At 45.2% G+C, this 24,912-nt stretch overlaps 1 protein-coding gene across 1 annotated transcript in view; it reads left to right on the plus strand.

Moving 5' to 3' along the window:
• The first annotated feature begins 1,010 nt into the window (after positions 1–1,010).
• The window catches only part of ICE1 (interactor of little elongation complex ELL subunit 1), a 191,793-nt gene continuing 167,891 nt past the window's right edge, over positions 1,011–24,912 (plus strand). The window contains exons 1-4 of the mRNA XM_040434319.1: positions 1,011–1,085; positions 18,956–19,092; positions 20,651–20,709; positions 22,424–22,458. Of these exons, the coding sequence (XP_040290253.1) occupies positions 19,006–19,092; positions 20,651–20,709; positions 22,424–22,458 (181 nt within the window). The 5' untranslated portion in view covers positions 1,011–1,085; positions 18,956–19,005. The remainder of the gene's footprint in view (positions 1,086–18,955; positions 19,093–20,650; positions 20,710–22,423; positions 22,459–24,912) is intronic.

Consider the following 24,912-nt stretch of genomic DNA (forward strand, 5'->3'; position numbering starts at 1 on the left):
GGCAACCAGGACTTTAATAGCGTCCTGGGTGCCATAGTAACACTGAAAGCATTTGGAAGACGGTTCCGTCTTCAAATGCTTTCAGTACACTTGCGTTTTTCCGGATCCGGAGTGTAATTCCGGCAAGTGGAGTACACGCCGGATCCGGACAACGCAAGTGTGAAAGAGGCCTAAGCTACACCCCCTTTACATGACACAGGCCACCCCCTCCCTGACTGTGTCTTTGTATGCAGCCTCATTCGCTCATCAGTGATTGTGAGAGAAAACATGAGGTATAAGGGAGAGACCTGCACCTGTTCTGTGGTTAGAGCCGCACCTGGTTCCAGCTCACAATCGCTGATGTGAGGCGTTATGATGCAGCACACCACACAGTTAAAGGGGTTTTCTAGGCTCTTAATATGAGCGCCCTATCCTCAGGATATCCTGATAGGTCATCAATATTAAAAGCCTGGTAAACCCCTTTAAGCCTAGTTCAGCCTTTAGTGATTTCAGTCAGTGATCCTGAGGGGTCATACAAAGGACAGGAGGAAAGCCCTCCATGATACAATGTCTGTGTAAGGTCCACATTACTGTGGACTTCCATCTCAGAATGGGTCGGAGGCGTCCCCAACTCTTCCTGGGAGCCCCCTAGATTTCTGGGATAGGTCTGCAGACAAATAACAACCAATGGGGTCACTTTATTCATTTCTCGATCTGCCTCTCAGAAATGAACGCTGTGCTCTCTATGGTCGATGCTGTGAGTAGCTGAACGCTCCACCACTTGTTACTAGTTAGATTCCGACTGTAGCTGCTCCGAAAGTTCTCTGCTCTCCACAAAACGTTACGTCACCAGGTCGTATCCCGCCCCACCTCCAAAAAAGCGCGCCAAAACGAATCACGTGGGAGTGCGCAGACTTCGTCTCTGAGGCAGGGCGGGGGTGAATGACGTAGCCTTGGCCCCTCAGTCTCCGCAGCTTCTATTGGCTGCCGGACCGTGACAGGGAAGTGTTTTGTTGGAAGACTCACTACTTCCGGGACATGCCGTATCCCCCGTTCCATCGCGACTCAACATGGTTCTGTATCGGCTGAAGCGGTACAGCTGGCTGGTGAGTGCACGTGTCACTGCTTGTCCCTTGTAGACAGGCTGCGGGGCGCGTCACCGTGCGCTTCACACTGTGTTTACTGTTGTAGTAATCGCGTGTGGAATGGTCACGTGCTGTGGAGCGCAGTTACTATTGCTGGGCGTGCTAATGTCATGTGTTGTGTTCAGTGTGTGGCTCGGGCCCCTGGGAATGCAGTGGCTGATGATCCCTATATGCCAGAATTCTGCCCTGTGGACCTAGTTTTATTAACCACTTCATTACCAGATGTTATCCTGGAGCCATAACTTTATTTTATTCTTCCGTTCACATAGCCCTATGAGGGCTTGTGTTTTGCAGAACGAGTTGTACATTCTATTGGCGCCATTATGTATTTCAAGCGACGTAGTGGGAAAAATCTGAATGAAGTGGAATGGAAAAAGGGACCTACTAAAAGGAATGACAGAATGGAATGGCCATAGAGAACAATGGAAATTAAATATTTGAATTAGAGACAAAACCATTTGATATATCTAATAATTATTTAGCAGGCTTACTCTCCAAGTTCAGTGGGATTATTTAATGTTCAGATTACGTGGAATTACCACTGTTTTCTGCAGAATGATGAGGGTGAATGACACAAAGGCATGCCCATAGACTATAATGGAAAGTAAACTATGAGCTCATTTGCAGGTAAATCTGTATTATGTAGGACATTAACCTTTACCGCAAGTGTTCCCTGGGTAGAGTAGCATATTGTAAAATGAAAATTACCTTGGATTATAACCGTTTTCCATAGAATGCAAAGGTGAGTGACATAATCGAATGCCCATAGGCTATAATGGGAAGTAAAACATGACTTGGTGCCTGAACCATTCAACATATCAAATAAATCTGTAGCAGGCTTAGGCCCCTTGCAGACGAGTGTGTCCGGACATAAAAAAAATTAAAATAATCCCACCGAGTTTGGAGAGTATGTCTGCTAAATATTTATTAGATATGTCAAATGGTTTGGTCTTTAAAGGGTTTCTATCACTTGGTATGACATAATTAGCTGTCAGACACTAGCGATCTGCTAGTGTCTGCTCTGGCCAACCATCCTACTATAATCACTTGTGGGGCAGCGGTTTTGCTAAAAAACTAACTTTTATAAATATGCTAATGAGCCTCTAGGTGCTATGTGGGCGTCATTAGCACCTAGAGGCTCCGTCTACCTTCATACACAGCCGCCGCCCAGCGCGTCCCTCCAGCCCGCCCATGTCCTCCTCCGTGTGACGCTGCGGACGAGTTCTCGCGCATGCGCCGTGCGCGGCTGTATTCGGCGCATGCGCATTGAATGTCTGACCGCTCCGAGCTGAGATCTCAAATGCGCCGAATACAGCCGCGCACGGCGCATGCGCGAGAACTCGTCCGCAGCGTCACACGGAGGAGGACATGGGCGGGCTGGAGGGACGCGCTGGGCGGCGGCTGTGTATGAAGGTAGACGGAGCCTCTAGGTGCTAATGACGCCCACATAGCACCTAGAGGCTCATTAGCATATTTATAAAAGTTAGTTTTTTAGCAAAACCGCTGCCCCACAAGCGATTATAGTAGGATGGTTGGCCAGAGCAGACACTAGCAGATCGCTAGTGTCTGACAGCTAATTATGTCATACCAAGTGATAGAAACCCTTTAATTCAAATATTACCGTACATTTCCATTATTCCACTCTGGTCCATTATTCTCTATGGGCATTCCACTCTGGTCCATTATTCTCTATGGGCATTCCACTCTGGTCCATTATTCTCTATGGGCATTCCACTCTGTCATTCCTTTTAGTAGGTCCCGAAAAAGGGACAAAACACTATACTGCCAGTTTTATGGGTTTCGTTTTCACGGCGTTCCCTATGTGGTAAAACTGACCTGTACCCTTTATTCTCTGGGTCAGTATGATTACAATGATACCACATTTTTAGTTTTTCTTGTGTGTGTTTCCCCCCCCCCCCCAAAGTGCCTATGATTATTTTTATTTTGGGAAAAGCTTGTGATTTGAATTTTTATATTTTTCTATTACAGGGCTCCAGACTAAAAAAAAAATATCAAGGAGCCATTGGCTCCTAACCTGAAAATTTTATTTGCCAAATTTAAAATGCATATAATTACGGTATAATAATAAAAAAAAAAAAAAAAACGTCTTAGCTAGGGTTGTCACGATACCAAAACTTTGACTATTTCGATACCATAAAAAAGTATTGCAATACTCGATACCACGGGAAAAAAATTAACACCAAAAAAGCCGCGTGCATTCCACATTTTATGGAACGTCTGGACCATAATAGAACATTCCTAACCTAATTTCTGTCGGGACAAAGTGACTAAAAAATAACAAATTGCACTTTTTTTTTTAATAGGAGATATCTTTTAGTAGTTTGCACTTTTTCGGGCGTGGCGATTATGTAAGTTTTTATTGTTTATATATTTATGTAAAATTGGGCAAGGGGGTGATTTAAACAATATTTTTATTTTTTTTAACCTCTTTACTTTTTATTTAACTATTTCCCCCGTTAGGGGCTAGAACCTGGGATATTTCATTCCTTGTCCTATTCACCCTAATAGATCTCTATCAGGGTGAATAGGACCTCACACTGTCCCTGCTGCCCTGTGCTTTGTGCACACAGCAGCAGGGAGCTGACTATGGCAGCCAGGACTTCAAAAGCGTCCTGGCTGCCATGGTAACCGATCGGAGCCCCAGGCTTGCACTGCTGGGGCTCCGATCGGAACAGCCACTGCCACCAATGATAATAATACTGGGGGGAGGGGGGGCGCAGTGCGCCCCCAATGATTCTACTTTATAAGGCCTCATGCACACGACCGTTGTGTGCATCCGTGGCCGTTGTGCCGTTTTCCGTTTTTTTTCGCGGACCCATTGACTTTCAATGGGTCCGTGGAAAAAACGGAGAATGCACCGTTTGGCAGCCGCATCCGTGAGCCGTGTTTCCTGGCCGTGAAAAAAATATGACCTGTCCTATTTTTTTTCACGGCCAACGGTTCACGGACCCATTCAAGTCAATGGGTCCGTGAAAGAACACGGATGCACACAAGATTGGCATCCGTGTCCGTGATCCGTGGCCGTAGGTTAGTTTTTATACAGACGGATCCGAAGATCCGTCTGCATAAAAGCTTTTTCAAAGCTGAGTTTTCACTTCGTGAAAACTCAGAACCGACAGTATATTCTAACACTGAAGCGTTCCCATGGTGATGGGGACGCTTCTAGTTAGAATACACTACAAACTGTGTACAAGACTGCCCCCTGCTGCCTGGCAGCACCCGATCTCTTACAGGGGGCCGTGATCAGCACAATTAACCCCTTCAGGTGCGGCACCTGAAGGGGTTAATTGTGCTGATCACGGCCCCCTGTAAGAGATCAGGGCTGCCAGGCAGCAGGGGGCAGACCCTCCCCAGTTTGAATATCATTGGTGGCCAGTGCGGCCCCCCCCCCCTCCCTCTATTGTAATAATTCGTTGGTGGCACAGTGTGCGCCCCTCCCTCCCTCTATTGTAATAATTCGTTGGTGGCACAGTGTGCGCCCCCCATCGGCCCCCCCTCCCTCTATAGCATTAACAACATTGGTGGCCAGTGTGCGGCCTCCCATCTTCCCCCCATCATCATTGGTGGCAGCGGAGTTCCGATCGGAGTCCCAGTTTAATCGCTGGGGCTCCGATCGGTAACCATGGCAACCGGGACGCTACTACAGTCCTGGTTGCCATGGTTACTTAGCAATAGTACAATAGTAGAAGATTCATACTTACCTGCTGCTGGCTGCTGCTGCGATGTTCGTGTCCGGCCGGGAGCTCCACCTACTGGTAAGTGACAGGGTCTGTGCGGCGCATTGCTAAATGAACTGTCACTTACTAGTAGGAGGAGCTCCCGGCCGGACACGAACATCGCAGCTCCCAGCTAAGTATGAATCTTTTACTATTGTACTATTGCTAGTAACCCGCTGCCACCAATGATCGGGGGGGGGAAGCGGGGGGGGGGGGGAGATGGGAGGCCGCACACTGGCCACCAATGTTGTTAATGCTATAGAGGGAGGGGGGGCCAATGGGGGGCGCACACTGTGCCACCAACGATTTATTACAATAGAGGGAGGAAGGGGGGGGGGCACACTGTGCCACCAACGAATTATTTCAATAGAGGGAGGAAGGGAGGGGGGGGCCGCACTGGCCACCAATGATATTCAAACTGGGGAGGGGGGGGGGGGGTCTGCCCCCTGCTGCCTGGCAGCCCTGATCTCTTACAGGGGGATATGATAGTACAATTAACCCCGTCAGGTGCGGCACCTGAGGGGTTAATTGTGCTGATCACGGCCCCCTGTAAGAGATCGGATGCTGCTAGGCAGCAGGGGGCAGTCATGTACACAGTTTGTAGTATATTCTATATAGAAGCGTCCCCATCACCATGGGAACGCCTCTGTGTTAGAATATACTGTCGGAAATGAGGTTTCACGATCTAACTCATATCCGACAGTATATTCTAACATAGAGGCGTTCCCATGGTGATGGGGACGCTTCAAGTTAAAATATACCATCGGATTGGAGAAAACTGAAATCTGATGGTATAAAAGGGACTCCGGACTTTACATTGAAAGTCAATGGGGACGGATCCGTTTGAAATTGCACCATATTGTGTCAACGTCAAACGGATCCGTCCCCATTGACTTGCATTGTAATTCAGGACGGATCCGTTTGGCTCCGCACGGCCAGGCGGACACCAAAACGACTTTTTTTTCATGTCCGTGGATCCTCCAAAAATCAAGGAAGACCCACGGACGAAAAAACGGTCACGGGAAAACGGAACCCCGTTTTGCGGACCGCAAAAAAATACGGTCGTGTGCATGAGGCCTAATACTGGGGGTGGGTGTTCCTGAGGGGTTAATAGCAGCAGATCGCAGCGCGCAGTCATAGAGGCTGGGTGCCGGGTGTGGGATATGTCCGGCACCCGCAGCGCAGCCTGCGTTTGTATTAAGCATAAACTATATTCATTGGTGCTGCAGTGGCCACAGCCCCTCCCCCCTCGCTTCTAACAGCCCATTGGTGGCAGCGGTGCAGGGGGGAGGGACTGCCTCCTTCTCCCCTGTGCTGTGGAGAAGAACATGGCACGCGCTGACAGCAGCGCGTCCCATGTCAGTTCCTCGTGTGTGAGGGGCAGAGCAGCGTAGGGTCTATGCGCAAATGGCGACAAGACTACAAAGTCTTATCGCCATTTAGCAATTTTAAGTCGCATTGGCCGCCATCTGGAGCCCTGTATTATGTTTTTACTTTAACTTTTTAGCCCTTACCGCATACAATCATCAGATTACCATTTCTGTTTAGTAATTAAAGAGGACATTTCATATTATTATTATTTTATTTATTATTAAATACCTTTCTTTGCCACCCTGTGTTTTTTTTTAAATATATCGCTCATACATCCCGCTGTGCCCCCCTGTAGTTTTCCAGCTCAGTAAGCTAATACTGAGTATCGGTAGAGGGAGGAGGAGACTGCCCTTTTTCTCAATGGGCGTCTCCTTCTCCCTGGCTGTGCTGCTATCCAATCACAGAATCACAGCGGAGAGCGTCACAGCCAGGGAGAAGGTGAGCTTTTTTTTTTTTTTTTTTTTTTTTCCCCTCCTGACTGTGACGCTCTCCGCTATGATTGGATTGCGGCACAGCCAGGGAGAAGTTGGCGCCCCCTGAGAAACCCTGGCGTCTCCTCCTCCCTGTACCGATGCTCAGTATTAGAATGCTGGATGGGAAACAGCAGGAGGGCACAGTGGGACGTACACGATATATAAAAAAATATTAATTTCATTACTGAATGGAAATTTCTGTATACTGGTATACCAATACAGTTCTGCCCCCTGCAGGCTTGCATTGGAATTTACCAGTAATAGGCTGCTTGTATGGGCTTAGGAATATTACTGCGTAGGAATGCCATGCCCAATTTCAGCGAGTGAATGGTGTTCTGACCCCTGGAGCTTACGATCCCAGTTTTTATAGCCGTCAAAACCCACGGTCACGGCATCTGAGAAGTTAAATGTCTGCGATCGGCGTTAGATCCTGCGGGTGTTTTTGGTTTCAGTCAAGTTTTGAATGGAGTGTTGTCATATAGTGATAATGCTTATCACTTTTCTGTGCTATAGACCTGTGCGAGGTCGGATCTTGTCAGAAGTTGTTAGGCCACTTTCACACAAGCAGGTTTTCCGTCCAGATGCGTTGCATGTGGACTGAATCGTGGCCCAGTCATCTCACTAGGTCTGTGCACATAAGCGCGGTTTATCACCGGTCATCTCTGCAGCTCTGGCTCCATAGAAGTGAATGGGGCATCCGCATGTAATACGTTTATCAGTGATGGGAGATGTTGAATGTATGTGAAAGTGCATCAAAAACCGGTTGCATCCGACAGATGACGCTTAACAGATTTGAAGAAAACACTGAAGGAAAGCTTAGGATAAGGGCTCATTCAGACGACCGTATATTTGTGTCCACATCCTTTCCGCAATTTTGCAGAATGGATGCGGACCCATTCATTTCAATGGGGCCACAAAACACATGGACATCACACCGTGTGTTGTCCGCATCCTTACTTCTGTTCCGTGGCTCGGCAAAAAAAGATAGAGCTTGTCCACAATTGCGAACAAGAATAGGCATTATGAAATATGGACAGGGCACTCAAAGAGATCCGGGACCATGTGATTGTACAGAAGATGAATTTTTATTAGAGTATTAATAAAAAGAGATCGGCATATAATGTAATAGTCAACCCAATATATGGACACAGTAGCAGCAAAAATACCATACAATAGCAGTACTGTATTATATAGTGGGGTATAGTAATTAAATGATAGTGTAGCAGCACTCAATATTCTCAGTAATCCTGGCTCTATCTTACTAGCTGGTGTCTGGTATTTTATATGTATGTAACAGCTTTGCAATATTGATATAATAAAATGCATAAAAAATATCCAAAAATCAATCCTGTAAAGAGTTCTCTATAAAATCGATCGGTTAATTCTAGACCAGGGGTACTCAACTAGTTTTATTAAAGGTCCACATACCAGGGTCTGCAGTCAGGTGAAGGTCCGAGCTGAACGCCAACAGTAAAGATGCCATGCGATCATGTGATCCATGCACGTGGGGCGCTCTGACGTTATAGTGGAGCGCCCCGGGTAAGTCCCAGAATTAGTAATGGCCACATTAGTGCCCCAGTAAGAGTATTGCCCCCCTTCTCTGCTTTTGCAAAAAAAAAATAATAATTTGCATTCACCTGGCTGCGGTGAACATTCGCTGCTGACTGCAAGCTCAGGACCGGTGCTCTAACGTGATGACGTCTTGTAGGTCCTGTCCTGAGCTTCTAGTCAGCAGGGAGTGTTCTCCACAGCGTGAGCAAATGGAGGTGGAGGTACCGTAAGTAATATATATTTTTTTTTACTAGCACAAGTAGCGGTGGAGGTAAAGGCTGTACTAATGGGCGTTCCATGATGGAAGCGCTCATTAGTAAGGGTACTTTCTCACTTGCAGCAGGATGGATCCGACAGGCTGCTCACCACGTCAGATCCATCTTGCCACTACTTCGCCGTGCCGCTGCTCTGTGCCCATCGACTATAATGGGGACGGGGGCAGAGTTACGGCGCAGCACGGTGAGAGGCCGCCAGACTAAAAGTACTACATGTCCAACTTTTTCGTCTGGCGGCCCCCTCAATATAATAAACATTGGTGGCGCAGTGCACCCCCCCATCACAATAAACATTGGTGGCGCAGTGCGCCCCCCCTCAATATAATAAACATTGGTGGCGCAGTGCGCCCCCCCATCACCCCAGTATAATAAACATTGGTGGCGCAGTGTGCCCCCCCCATCACCCCAGTATAATAAACATTGGTAGCGCAGTGCGCCCCCCCTCAATATAATAAACATTGGTGGCGCAGTGTGCCCCCCCAATATAATAAACATTGGTAGCGCAGTGCGCCCCCCCTCAATATAATAAACATTGGTGGTGCAGTGCTCCCCCCCTCAAAATAATAAACATTGGTGGCGCAGTGCACCCCCCCATCACAATAAACATTGGTGGTGCAGTGCGCCCCCCCCTCAAAATAATAAACATTGGTGGCGCAGTGTGCCCCCCCATCACAATAAACATTGGTGGCGCAGTGCGCCCCCCCTCAAAATAATAAACATTGGTGGCGCAGTGCGCCCCCCCATCACCCCAGTATAATAAACATTGGTGGCGCAGTGCGCCCCCCCCAATATAATAAACATTGGTGGTGCAGTGTGCCCCCCAATATAATAAACATTGGTGGCGCAGTGCTCCCCCCTCAAAATAATAAACATTGGTGGCGCAGTGCGCCCCCCCATCACCCCAGTATAATAAACATTGGTGGCGCAGTGTGCCCCCAATATAATAAACATTGGTGGCGCAGTGTGCCCCCCAATATAATAAACATTGGTGGCGCAGTGTGCCCCCCAATATAATAAACATTGGTGGCGCAGTGTGCCCCCCAATATAATAAACATTGGTGGCGCAGTGCGCCCCCCCCCTCAAAATAATAAACATTGGTGGCGCAGTGCGCCCCCCCCATCACCCCAGTATAATAAACATTGGTGGCGCAGTGCGCCCCCCCCAATATAATAAACATTGGTGGTGCAGTGTGCCCCCCAATATAATAAACATTGGTGGCGCAGTGCGCCCCCCCCTCAAAATAATAAACATTGGTGGCGCAGTGCGCCCCCCCATCACCCCAGTATAATAAACATTGGTGGCGCAGTGCGCCCCCCCCAATATAATAAACATTGGTGGTGCAGTGGGCAGTGCCAATGAGGGTTAAAAAATAATTTACTCACCTCCTCCAGTTGATCGCGTAACTGCCGGTCTCCAGTTCTTACTTCTTTCTTCAGGACCTGTGGTGACGTCACTGAGCTCATCACATGATCCATCACCATGGTAATGGGCCATGTGATGAGCTCAGTAACGTCACCACAGGTCCTGAAGAAAGAAGTAAGAACTGGAGACCGGCAGTTACGCGATGAACTGGAGGAGGTGAGTTAATTTTCTTTTATTATTTTTAACCCTCATTGGCACTTCCCACTGAGCCACCAATGTTTATTATAATGGGGAAGGGGGGGGGGGGGGGGGGGGGGGGCGCACTGCGCCACCAATGTTTCTTATACTAGGGGGGGGGGGGGGGGCGCACTGTGCCACCAACGTTTCTTATACAAATACAGGAGGCGGGTGCCGGAATCAAATAGCCGGCACCCGACCTTTGTGACAGGGGGCTGCGATCAGCTACAATTAACCCCTCAGGTACCGCACCTGAAGGGTTAACTCAACTGCAGCTGATCGCAGCTCCCTGTCACAGAGGTCGGGTGTCGGCTATTTGATTCCGGCACCCGCCTCCTGTATTTGTATTACAGGTCGGTTTTCATCATTGGTGGCGCAGTGGCCACAGCCCCTCCCCTCCTCCTCCCGTCTCTTCTTATTGGTGGAGGCGGGGGCAGCAGCACAGGGGGGAGGGAGAGACTCCTCCTGCGCTGCTGAGAACTATCAGCTCCTGTGCCCGCCGCTGTATGGAGCAGAGCTGCCAGAGTGTGCAGGAGGAGGAGCGCTACATGTGGAGGAAGCCCTGTCTCACTGCGCTGTGGGACAGGTGGAAGTGCGCCGGTAAGCTCCTCCTCCTGCACGGCACAGTGTGCAGGAGAGGAGCAGCGCTCTGAAGGATGGCCGGGGTCCGGACAACTGGCGGCCGCGGTCCGTATTTGGACCGCGGTCCGCCAGTTGAGTACCCCTGTTCTAGACCATTATCGAGACCAATCTGTCCTGATTCATAGATAAAAGTTCTTATAGTAATGCGTCCACACCTGAATACAGCGGCTTCCCGCTAAAACAGGGTAGGCAGCGGCGTCCCGCTACTGGTCAACTTGCAAGTATTTGGTTACTTTTAAATCGACTTGGAACCTCTGCCAGACCTCAAGGTATATTCACTCCCTAATCGTGGTTTCGATGTTACAGCACTAGGTTTTTGGGAGACTGATGCAAATCACACTGGTGGACTTTAAAGGGTTTCTGTCACCCTGCAAAACTCATATATTTTTTTTTTGGATAGTTAGATTCCTCATAGTGCGATATAGGAGAATATAATGCTCTTACTTACTTTCATGCGGCCGATTCTTTATAAAACGAACTTTTATAATATGTAAATGAGGGCTCTACCAGCAAGTAGGGCGTCTACTTGCTGGTAGCTGCTGCAGAAATCCGCCCCCTCGCCGTGTTGATTGACAGGGCCAGCCGTGATCTCCTCCTCCGGCTGGCCCTGTCAGTAATTCAAAAATTGCGCGCCTCGCGTCATTCGGCGCAGGCGCTCTGAGATGAGGAGGCTCATATCCTCAGCACTCCCTCAGTGCGCCTGCGCCGATGACGTCTTCTCTTTTGGTGATGTCATCGGCGCAGGCGCACTGAGGGAGTGCTGAGGATACGAGACTCCTCATCTCAGAGCGCCTGCGCCGAATGACGCGAGGCGCGCGATTTTTGAATTACTGACAGGGCCAGCCGGAGGAGGAGATCACGGCTGGCCCTGTCAATCAACACGGCGAGGGGGCGGATTTCTGCAGCAGCTACCAGCAAGTAGACGCCCTACTTGCTGGTAGAGCCCTCATTTACATATTATAAAAGTTCGTTTTATAAAGAATCGGCCGCATGAAAGTAAGTAAGAGCATTATATTCTCCTATATCGCACTATGAGGAATCTAACTATCCAAAAAAAAAAAAAAAAGAGTTTTGCAGGGTGACAGAAACCCTTTAAGGCCATTGGGTAACAAAGTATCAAGCTCGAAAATCCTTCTAGTTTCGAGCCTGGACATTTTTTCGATATGGTTGCCACCCCTCCACTCTTTGTCCACTTTATCTATTGCTAAAAATTTCATTCCCAAAGGGGTCCTGGTTATGGCTCACTTTAAAATGGTGGGATAACGAATGATTATCAAACTCTTTTTTTCTTATATTATTGATATGTTCAGAAATCCGTTTTTTAAGGGATCTTTTAGTCCTTCCCACATATTGCCGTTTGCATGGGCATTCAATCACATAGATTACATTTTCAGAAATGTCAAACATTCCTTGATTATGTGGCGGTGACTGTTGGTGGTTGATACTAATTAATTTTTTTTTTTTTTAAAGGACGTTACTTTGCAATACCACAATTGCCACACCTAAAAAAAACTTGCAGGCCCATCCAACTAGAAATAGTGAGTTCCTTGTTTGGATGTTTTTTAACTGTTGTTGTTCCTACCACTTTGTCTTTTTGTAGTAAATGCCAATGCTTTGTAATAATACGACGTATTTTCCTATAGTCGTCACTGAATGGTAAAATCATTCTCAGAACTTCCTGGTTAGACTCAGGTTTCTGGGTTACCGTCTCTTCAAAGAAGGTCTTCCTATCCATATCTTTCACCTGCTGTAATGCTCTATCTAGAATCACTACCGGATAATCTTTTTCTAAGAATTTATTCTTCATTTCATCCGCTTCCTTTTCAAACTGTGTCTCTAGTGTACAGTTCCGTTTGACCCTTCAGAGTTGGCCCTGTGGGATATTTGTTGGCCAACTTGGGAGATGGCAACTGTTAAACAGAATGTAGCTATTCCTAGCTGTGGGCTTCACGAAAGTACTACACTCTAGCCTTTTGTCTTTGACACTAATATTTAAGTCCAGGTATTCTAGTTTTTCCTGACTCGTGGTTCCTGTAAATCTTAGATTTCTATCGTTAAGATTGATCTCTTCCAAAAAACCTTCCAAACTGTCTTTCCCACTCTGCCAGATAAAGAGGAGGTCGTCGATATAACGCTGCCAGAGCACCAGGTCCGCCCCCCATCCTTGGTAGGATAGTGAGCCTCTCCCACTCTGCCATAAACAAATTGGCATAGCTCGGGGCGAACCTGGTGCCCATGGCAGTCCCCTGTATCTGCAAATAAAAATCTCCCTCGAAATTAAAATAGTTATGAGTTAAAATAAAATCTATGCCTTCAATTAAAAAGTTTTTGTTCCTCATTCAACCTATTCTCCAATTGTTAATTGCGATCTTTCGGCCTCTTTCCTTTTTTCATGGTCTATTATTGTGTACAGGGACTGGATATCTAGCAGGGCTGTGGAGTCGGTAGATAAATGTTCCGACTCCGACTCCTCAGTTTTATGTACCTCCGACTCCCCGACTCCTCTGTATTAATATGCGAATGTATTTTATACATTCCTTGAGGGAAAGAAACGCAACCTACCACAGGACTACTGGCTGGGAAGCCAACAGTCTACTGTATTGCACAGTTTAAGCAAAAGACAAACACAATGAAAACAAAGGAGGATCCAGGAAGGGGCATTTATTCTAAAACATGATTTTCCTAGGAGAATCCCATAGTCATGTTTAAAGTTTAAGCGAACAATCGGAGTTTACAAGTTTTTATAGCCTTAGCTAAATGACAGCAGTTTTTCCAATGGTTTACAGCTTCAGTCTTGAACTATTGGCTATCCATTCCCTTTACTTATACAAGTGTCTCACTCTCTAGTCCTGCAAAAAACATATTTATTTAATCCCTTATCAGTGAGAGGCTAGGTTACACATGGACGCTGCGTTCCCTGTAAAAGCAGAACACAACACTATGGAAAGTATAAGTATTGCAGCTCCTAATTGTGCGTTGCGTGCCATATAGTGAAGCACATGAAAAGCATGCTTCTTCACGGTCACTTAACGTGTTCGTTTTGCGGTTACGTGAGGCACTGCATGCATTGGTCTTTATTCTTACAGTAGAGAAGTCATTAATTATAACTTTTTGTGAATTGGGACATTTAAACTTGCTTTTTTTTTATTTTTTATTCCAATCTAAATTTAGTAGGAGTCGGTGCATTGTTTGCCGACTCCGACTCCAGGTACCCAAAATTTCCCCTGACTCCGACTCCACAGCCCTGATATCTAGTGTCCCCATGTTTCTTTGAATTGCAGTTGCTCCACTGTCTGGATGATTTGAGTTGTGTCCTTGGTATATGACGGGGTTTTTTGGACCCTAGGTTGCAACAATTGGTCAATATTCTGGGACAAATTGGATGTGAGAGATCCAATCCCCGACGCAATAGGTCGACCTGGTGGATTATATTGGTCCTTGTGTATTTTTGGTACACAATAAAACATTGGTATACGTGGAGTTTTGTTGAGTAGGAATTTATACTCCTCATCATTTAAAATACCCTTCTCCTTTCCTTTCTAAAAATTCGACATAAAATGGATTAGTAGGGTCATTGGGTAATTTTCGATAGGTTCTGTTAGCTGACGTAAACATTCTGTATTGTACTTAGGTAGGTCTTGTATCACAATAGACCCACCTTTGTCAGCCAGACGGATTACTATATTCTTTTCTTTCTGCAGCTCTTTTAAGGCTTTAATTTCATTAGACAGATTATTGCGTTTATATCTGGTATTGTTTTTTACCTTTCTTATGTCATTTTCTACACTTTTTTTGAAACATGCCATCTCTTGGCTGATTTCATTTTTTGGATGTTTTCTTACATGATGTACAGTACAGACCAAAAGTTTGGACACACCTTCTCATTCAAAGAGTTTTCTTTATTTTCATGACTATGAAAATTGTAGATTCACACTGAAGGCATCAAAACTATGAATTAACACATGTGGAATTATATACATAACAAACAAGTGTGAAACAACTGAAAATATGTCATATTCTAGGTTCTTCAAAGTAGCCATCTTTTGCTTTGATTACTGCTTTGCACACTCTTGACATTCTCTTGATGAGCTTCAAGAGGTAGTCCCCTGAAATGGTCTTCCAACAGTCTTGAAGGAGTTCCCAGAGATGCTTAGCACTTGTTGGCCCTTTTGCCTTCACTCTGCGGTCCAGCTCACCCCAAACCATCTCGATTGAGTTCAGGTCCGGTGACTGTGGAGGCCAGGTCATCTGGCGCAGCACCCCATCACTCTCCTTCATGGTCAAATAGCCCTTACTTTCAAAGTTTTCCCAATTTTTCGGCTGACTGACTGACCTTCATTTCTTAAAGTAATGATGGCCACTCGTTTTTCTTTACTTAGCTGTTTTTTTCTTGCCATAATACAAATTCTAACAGTCTATTCAGTAGGACTATCAGCTGTGTATCCACCTGACTTCTCCTCAACGCCACTGATGGACCCAACCCCATTTATAAGGCAAGAAATCCCACTTATTAAACCTGACAGGGCACACCTTTGAAGTGAAAACCATTTCAGGGGACTACCTCTTGAAGCTCATCAAGAGAATGCCAAGAGTGTGCAAAGCAGTAATCAAAGCAAAAGGTGGCTACTTTGAAGAACCTAGAATATGACACATTTTCAGTTGTTTCACACTTGTTTGTTATGTATATAATTCCACACGTGTTAATTCATAGTTTTGATGCCTTCAGTGTGAATCTACAATTTTCATAGTCATGAAAATAAAGAAAACTCTTTGAATGAGAAGGTGTGTCCAAACTTTTGGTCTGTACTGTATGTGTAAACTGGTCTCCATCAACAATATCCCTCACTACCGGGTTTTTAAGAAAATTATTTTTTAAGACACAGTTGTCTTAACTAATTTTTCCACCCCTATGAAGGTGTCGAATTTGCTAAGGGCAACTGTTGGGGCAAATTTTAAGCCCTTGTTTAATAGTGGCTTTTGTTATTCTGTCAATATTTTAGAACTCAAAATAATAAGTCATTTTCTATTGGGTCTGGTATCCTCTGTACTGCGTCCTTCTTCTTCCTACCTCCTCTTCGGATTTTGGTCTGCCTTCCTCGTGGCCTCTTGTCCTTTGTGGATAATGTTGATGCTTGTGGTATTTTTATTGTGGAGTGTAATGCTCCTGTGGGGAGCGTGATATTGTTGTTGTGGTCTCTCTCTCTGGTGACGTGTAGTGTGTGTGTGGAACTTGTGTTCTGTTTCTCAAATTGTATTGGTGATCTGTCTGGTGATTGACATTGGGTGTCTGAATTTCCTCGTGTGATGATATCCGTCTCGTTCGTGTTCGGTGGAGTCCTGTCTAAAAAAACTTGTCTACTAGTGCTTCAAATCTGTTGTGAACTGGTATAGTCTATTTACTGTTATGTGTCATCTCATTAGTACCTACTGTTTTGGATTCTTCTAAGGCTACTTTCACACTAGTGTTCGGGGCTCCGCTTGTGAGTTCCGTTTGAAGGGGCTCACAAGCGGCCCCGAACGCATCCGTACTGCCCCAATGCATTCTGAGTGGATGCGGATCCGCTCAGAATGCATCAGTCTGGCAGCGTTCAGCCTCCGCTCAGCAAGCGGACACCCAAACGCTGCTTGCAGCGTTCGGGTGTCCGCCTGGCCGTGCGGAGGCAAATGGATCCGTCCAGACTTACAATGTAAGTCAATGGGGACGGATCCGTTTGAAGATGACACAATATGGCTCAATTTTCAAACAGATCCGTCCCCATTGACTTTCAATGTAAAGTCTGGACGGATCCGTCTGAACTACTTTCACACTTAGAATTTTTTCTAAACTATAATGCAGACGGATCCAAACGTCTGCATTATAGGAGAGGATCCGTCTGTGCAGACAGCAGACGGATCCTCTCTGAACGCAAGTGTGAAAGTAGCCTAAATGGACCACTGTGTTATGTGCATCTGTGTTTTTCTTTTCTGTGTTAGTGTTTTGATTGTATCCACTTCTAGGAATATAATTTTCGTTTTTTGATTTTCTTATTTATTATTTCCAGTTCTACTTTGTCTAGATTGCCAAAAGTTATATTCATAATTTTTTGGGCAATTTCCCAATGTTACTTTTCATCTCATTCATTTTATCTGTCACATCGTTCAAAATTTCCATTCTTCTTTTAATAATTAAGTCTACTAGTGAGAGGGAATGTTGTTGTAGTAATTTGTCCCATTCACCATTAAACATGGGACTATGGAGGTCCTGTGCTGGAGATTTGGTTAAGGTTAAACCTTTTGGGACCTTTCCACATTCTACATATCTACTCAGTGTCTTTAATTTCCCATCTTTGTCTTAATTGTTTCACTAGTAAACCCTCTAGATCTCTAAGGCTACTTTCACACCCCCAAAGTCAATGGGGGACAGATCCGTTTGAAAATTGAGCCATATTGTGTCAACTTCAAACGGATCCGTCCCCATTGACTTACATTGTAAGTCTGGACGGATCCGTTTGCCTCCGCACGGCCAGGCGGACACCCGAACACTGCAAGCTGCGTTCAGGGGTCCGCCTGCGGAGCGGAGGACAAACGGTGCCAAACTGATGCATTCTGAGCGGATCCGCATCCACTCAGAATGCATTAGGGCTGGACGGATCCGTTCGGGGCCGCTTGTGAGAGCCTTCAAACGGAACTCACAAGCGGAGCCCCGAACGCTAGTGTGAAAGTAGCCTAAACGTGTTCCTTATCGAGACAACATTGTCCCCATTAGCCACATTGCTGTTGAATGTAAAATTTTCAACTTTCAATCTCACTAGCTGGTGTCTGGTATTTTATATGTATGTAAGGTAGAGCCAGGATTACTGAGAATATTGAGTGCTGCTACACTATCATTTAATTACTTTACCCCACTATATAATACAGTACTGCTATTGTATGGTATTTTTGCTGCTACTAACTGTGTCCATATATTGGGTTGACTATTACATTATATGCTGATCTCCTTTTTATTAATACTCTAATAAAAATTAATTTTCTGTACAATCACATGGTCCCGGATCTCTTTGAGTGCCCTGTCCATATTTCATAAGTCTTTTTCTATATTTCGAGTGAGTGTTCTCGATTTGACAGGAGCACCTACTTTGGTGTCGCACTCGGAGGCCCGGACATCACTACTATTTAAGAATAGGCATTTATATTATAGGGCTGGCCGGTCCATTCAGCAAAATGCGGACCACGCATGGCTGGTATCCATGTTTTGCGGATCTGCACTTTGTTTTATGATGCAGTCAGTTCATATCTGATCACGGATGTACTGAAGCGCGATTTCAATAGAAGAGGTCTGCAATCAGATATGAACTGACAGTCAGTCAGTTCAGGGAGTCGCAGTCGGCCCCCGAAGATGCGGCAGACACACGGGTGTGTGCACGAGGCTTTTACTTTCGGTCCCTTGATACAGTTTCATTTATCAGAAGAAGTGAGCCCCCTACATACCGCTGAACTGCCTTCATGTCGCAGAATATTACCGTACATTTCATCCTGTGCATTCTGCTTCCTTGGGTGTACGGTACATGTCTGTCTGCATGGAACTTCTCATGGACATACAGATGTAGCATACATGTTGGGGGTTTGGCAGAAGTATTGATTTGTACTCTGGTGTTTCTTACAAGGCTGTTAATGAAGTATGTCTTGATAGATTGGCGATAGTGCTCAACCTCTAAGTAAAGATGTATTCCCGTCTCATGATGGCGTATTGCTAATATATATGCAATATTTATGATCAGTGGGTGAGCAACCTCCGGCAACTCAGCGATCCTGAGAATTCTGGTAGGTACAAGTTGTCCCCTTTCCTGTGAATAGGGGATAACTATCTCATTGGTGGGGGTCCTACTGCTGGGACCCCCACCGATGATCAGAACGAGGGCTCTTTCACACGAGCGTGTCCCTTCTACCGAACCATATTGACATAAAGCTGTCAGTATCATTCCGTTACAGAGGCACACAGTATTATCAGTCATCATAACACTGTGCCCTTCCTAAGTCCAGACCACATAAAGCCTCTCACATGGAGTGTGATTTCCACAAGGGACACGTTGGTGTACCACTGGGGACCGTGACAGATCATAAAGTCCACTCAAACCCCCACTATTAACAGTGGAGATTACTACTGGACAGTTTCCGGTTATAATTATTAGCTGTGTTTTTTCAGATCTAGTTCCTGTGTTCTCTACGGACCAGGGGTGGTCAGTGAGCCTCATCATGATGCCTGGGGAGACCCACTCAAAGACGGCTGGCATCGCTTCAGAGGCAGCAGGGTCCTGCCAGAACTGTACATCTATGCAACAGGTATCTCCTACCACTCAACATATCACTGTGTAAAACTACTATAGTGTAATACTTTCATGAACAGGGGTGTTTTGGGTGTTGGTGCCAGGAGGAAAATAATTTCATCTATCCCAATTTTTTTCTTTAAAAAAAACACGTCTTATTTATAACTGTAGTGGATTTTTGTAGATCTTCCTTAGGAAAAAAAAATGACAAACTGAAAAAGTGTTTGTGCTGTGCATAAAAACCCAAAACAAACATGTCATCTTGCGGATCCAACTCCGCTGCCTAGTCCCCTCTTGCTCTCTGCTTCCTGGTCCTTTGGGCATGTGACCACTGCAGCTAATCACTGGCTGCAGCAGGTAATTTTTTTTTAACGTCTAAGTCAAACGAGTGGCAAAGTCGTGATGTGAACTCAGCCTTAGGTTAACAGGGATGACATTTTTGCGTTCCTTGCTGTCCTCGTGTGCAGATCACTAGTAACAATGATTTAAGAGACATCGGGGGAAACTCAAATGCCAAGTACCATCTGCACAGGGAATTGATGTGACATCTAAAGGTTCTTTAGCAGCCACTCAAATGCAGATGTAGCAGGTTTTGCACTCAGGAACGATGCGCTTATTGTGACAGATATTCAGGGCTTGCTGTCAGAGAAGGATTATTTGTTCCTATTAAAGTGCAGGATCAGACTGTCAGTGTGACAGCAATGGCTCTGTGTGGAGGAGGGCACAGAGGCTATCGATAGAACAGAAATTCAGGTCACGCAACTGGGAAATAAAAAACACTAGTGTATCAAGATGGCACATTTCTGTCCGCTTCACTTTGAGTTGGGGAAAGGTGTGCTACGTTTGTCGGATTTGGTACATCTTCACCTAACATTTTGATCTAGATAAACAACTCCACTTCTCCTGCAACTCCTCCCCCCCAATCCTCAGGATAGATAATTTAGCAGGAGATTGTAGATAAGGAAGCGTTCCTTCATGGCAGTCACCTGCTTGTCTGTGAAGGAGAATGCTGTATTTACATACATTGCTCCTCCTCATACTGTGGAGATCAATCACTAATGCCATCGCTTCTCCCCCATTGTTTGTTGGCTCAGAGGCTGTTTAGACAGCACTGTCTGCTGCCGTTTTGCTCATTCATTGGGTAATCTGTGGCACTTTTACATCGGCAGATCATCGTTATTGAGCATTCCTATGAACACTTGTTAGCAGTTATCTCGCCCATTCTCGGCAGCCTGTATTCTGTTGATCAGCTCATTACCCAGTGCTGGCTATTTCCCCGCTATGGTTCTGTTCTTTGGCCCTTTGGCTGATATAGATGATTTAGTTAGTTGTGGAAATGACTGGTCTTAAATAAGAGATAACTGTTGGACAAACTCTCCGACAGCTCTCTTTCCAGATGACAGATGGGCACAGCACCTGATGGAATCCATTAACTGTAAGGGCAAACTTTGGGCTTCCATTATTGTCCATCATGTAAATGGGAAAAATAGCAGTTTCTACACTGATGTGAGCACATCATAAATCAAGCTATACGCTGTTTTATTATCATCTACTTTAACCTTTTTTAATTCCAGAGTTTGAATGAATATGTTGCGGCTCTGATTGCACTGAAGCAAAAAATAATAGATTCTGAGTAAGTACAAAACTTGCATCTTTTATTTTATAAAAATACTCCTTTTTATAAATACTTGTCTCATATCCTTCTGTCAGCAAATGAACTTAATAGAACAGATTCACTAAGACTGTCTATTTTACCCTAATCCAAGTAAGGGAAGTAGTTGGTGTAATTTACGTGCACACCTTTTAATAACTTTAGGGCCTTTTAACTTCCAGTATGGAAAAAGTGCATGTTATTGATGGCTTACACTACTTCTGAAAGGGTCACTAACTTTTCAGAGACTAAGTTTAGATCGGTGGGGATCTGAGCTCTGAGACCCCCAATAATACCTTTAATTAAAGGGCGGAGAGGAGCACGCATATTGCGTGCTCTCTTTTTTGCTGCTGAGGGCAAAATTGAGATGGACCTTCTATGGAGCCTGTCTCATGCCGCAATGAGAGATCGCGATATGCGAACGCTTCTCTCCCCTTGTTTTAGAGATCAGTGGGGGTATTGGTACTCAGACCCCCACCGATCTAAACTTTTGATATGTCTGACATAGCAACAGTTTTTTGAAAAGTTAAAGGGGACCGATCACCACTCCTGACATGCCTGCATGCATTCCCCATGTAATAACAATTCTGCATCTATTCTATGTATGTTGTGCTATTCCTTTATTATTTCTACTAGAATTTATGGTGGATAAAAATCTACAAACAGGAGTGCAGTGGCGGCCGAAGGACCAGATTACGGTGACCACCGATGCAAGGGTTGGGGTGCCCATGCCCTACAAAAACTGGTACAGGGGACATGGAATCTCCAAATGTCTTCAGCATCCTCAAACCTGAGGGAATTGACAGCTGTCTTTCGAGCCCACCTAAGTCGGAAACAAACTATCCAACACCACCATGTTAAGGTTCTTTCAGACAATGCGACGACGGTGGCATACCTGAATCATCAAGGGGGGACAAGGAGCAAGAACTTGGCGGCCATCTCAAGAATGAAATGCTAGCAGTCTGCAGTAAGGTTACAAAGGGGTGGTAACCAGTTGGGGGTGTGGTGTGTACCTGCTCAGTCTGAAAATGGCAGCACTGATTAGATAGACTGACTCTGTGCTGGTACACCCCCCCCCCCCCCCCCAAAGTGTTACCTCCCCTCTGTTCCCTTACTGCAGACTGCTAACAATTCATTCATAACTTCTATCAGAAATAATAAAGGAATGGCACAACATAGTCATAAGAATAGAGGCTCCATAATTGTTATTACATGGGGAATACACGGAGCTATTAAAACAGACATGTCAGGAGTGGTGACAGGTCCTCTTTAATGACCTTTTAAATGTGGACCATTGAAGTTATTTTAGACGAATGTACCAGTGTCTTATGGAGAGCAGTGATTTTATTTTTCTGCTGAAGACCATATTTCTTTCTGCTCACATTTGTGTCATGCTTTCACATATCACAATGAACTGTTGGATTTGTCGCATAACTGACATCAACCTGCAACAGATGGAGTCCATTAACTTCTAATGGGACCTATTGGGTTCTGCCATGGTGCCGTGTTACAGCATGAATTGCTATTTTTTCTGTAATGTCTGAATCTGCTCCATTGGGAGCCTCTGGTTCGGATGTTGACTTCTTGTACAGCAAGTGACTGGTATCTGGGAATTTCTGTCTGTGTGTAGCACTTTTCTGTCAGTGGAATGAGCTTGTTTCCCTTCACATTTAACATTTTCAATCATGTCTTCCAGCCAGCTGCTTGTGGAGTACCAGCAGAAATGTGATGATATCCTTTTAAAGTCTTTCAGTATAGAATATGTTACATGTTCTTTATGATGCAAAAGTATATTGGGTTACAACGTGTGCTTCACTGCATGGTAGTGAAATCAGGATTATTGGGAATATTATGAAAGTATGTTTGGATTTCTACTTTGGTTTGCACATAATGTAGCATTCATGATCTAAAGGGAGTGTATAACAAATGTAAAGTGGTATGGTGGCATACCAATGGCACAGTAGAATTCACATGGTAAATATTGGCATTGCACACTGGCTTAAATGGAATCTGTCACCAGTTTTATAGTGTCCTAACTAAGGGCAACATAAACTAGTAACAAGCTAGGACACGTTCTTTGGGCCTGGGCTGCACTGTGACTTTTTGTAGCAAAACTGATTGATTTTAACTATTGAATGACAGCTGCCGTCAACAAGATTGCATTCATTTGGACTACAGCAGTTAAATAGTTAAAATCAATCAGTCAAAAAGTCGCAGTGTAGCCCAGGAATTAATTGACCCAGCCATTTTGTCAAAATCTTTTGAGTCTCTGTATTCATGATCTCTTCTGGCTTTCCCTGCCTACCTGCTGCTGATTCATAAGGAAAAAACCTGTCAATCAGTAGCAGGTGGGCAAGGAAAGCCGTGAACTCATGAATATATGTGCTGGATCTGTTAGAACCTAACAGCATAAGGCCCCATTCACACGTCCGCAATTTTGTTCCGCATTTTGCAGAACGGAATTGCAGACCCATTCATTGCGGCATTCCGGGTCCGCAATTACGTTCCCGAAAAAAATAGAACATGTCCTATTTTTTGTCCGCAATTGCGGACAAGAATAGCCATATTCTATTAGTGCCGGCACTGTGCAGTCCGCAAAAATGCGGAACGCACATTGCCGCTGTCCGTGTTTTGTGGATCCACAAAACACGTTACGGATGTCTGAATGGATCCTAAAACTGGCAGATTCCCTTGAAGAGAAATCTGTCACCTGGAAATTTGCTGGTAAACCAGGCACAATGGTTTGTATGTTGAGTTCAGCTGAATGCAATGATACCTTTCACTTAGTGATCCGAAACTTTATTCTGAAGGAAAGGTACTTTTGATCCATATGCAAATGAGCAGTTAACCCCTTCAACCCCGGGCCTGTTTTCACCTTCCTGCCCAATCCATTTTTTGCAAATCTGACGTGTCCCTTTATGTGGTGATAACTTTAAAACGCTTTTACTTATCCAGGCCATTATGAGATTGTTTTCTCGTCACATATTGTACTTCATGACAGTGATAAAAATAAGTAAAAAAAAAAACTAAAACATTTTTATTCATAAAAATTTGCACATTTCAATTTCTCTACTTCTTATAATACATAGTAATACCTTCAAAAATAGTAATTACTTTACATTCCCCATATGTCTACTTCATGTTTGGATCATTTTGAAAATGACATTTTATTTTTTGGGGACGCTAGAAGGCTGGGATCAAATGGAAGCAAATCTTGAAATTTTTAGGAAAATTTCCAAAACCCACTTTTTAAGGACCAGTTCAGGTCTGAAGTCACTTTGTGAGGCTTATAGGGATGTCCCGATACCATTTTTTTAAGACTGAGTACGAGTACCGATACTTTTATTTAAGTACTCACCGATACCAATTACCGATACTAATTTTAACAATAAAATACACACACATGTATTTTCTGACCACTGACCAACCAAAAGGCCCAAAAACAGAACTATAACATTCCAAGGAGACATTATACTGTATGGGGGCCACAAAGAGACGTTATACTGTATGGGGGCAGCCACAAGGGGACGTTATACTGTATGGGGGCAGCCACAAGGAGAGGTTATACTGTATGGGGGCAGCCACAAGGAGAGGTTATACTGTATGGGGCCACCACAAGGAGACGTTATACTGTATGGGGCCAGCCACAAGGAGACGTTATACTGTATGGGGGGCAGCCACAAGGAGACGTTATACTGTATGGGGCCAGCCACAAGGAGACGTTATACTGTATGGGGGCAGCCACAAAGAGACGTTATACTGTATGGGGGCAGCCACAAGGGGACGTTATACTGTATGGGGGCAGCCACAAGGAGAGGTTATACTGTATGGGGGCAGCCACAAGGAGAGGTTATACTGTATGGGGCCACCACAAGGAGACGTTATACTGTATGGGGCCAGCCACAAGGAGACGTTATACTGTATGGGGGGCAGCCACAAGGAGACGTTATACTGTATGGGGCCAGCCACAAGGAGACGTTATACTGTATGGGGCCAGCCACAAGGAGACGTTATACTGTATGGGGCCAGCCACAAGGAGACGTTATACTGTATGGGGCCAGCCACAAGGAGACGTTATACTGTATGGGGGCAGCCACAAGGAGAGGTTATACTGTATGGGGGCAGCCACAAGGAGAGGTTATACTGTATGGGGCCACCACAAGGAGACGTTATACTGTATGGGGC

The sequence above is a fragment of the Bufo bufo genome, chromosome 5, assembly GCF_905171765.1.
Source record: "Bufo bufo chromosome 5, aBufBuf1.1, whole genome shotgun sequence".
NCBI classification, from domain to species: domain Eukaryota; kingdom Metazoa; phylum Chordata; class Amphibia; order Anura; family Bufonidae; genus Bufo; species Bufo bufo.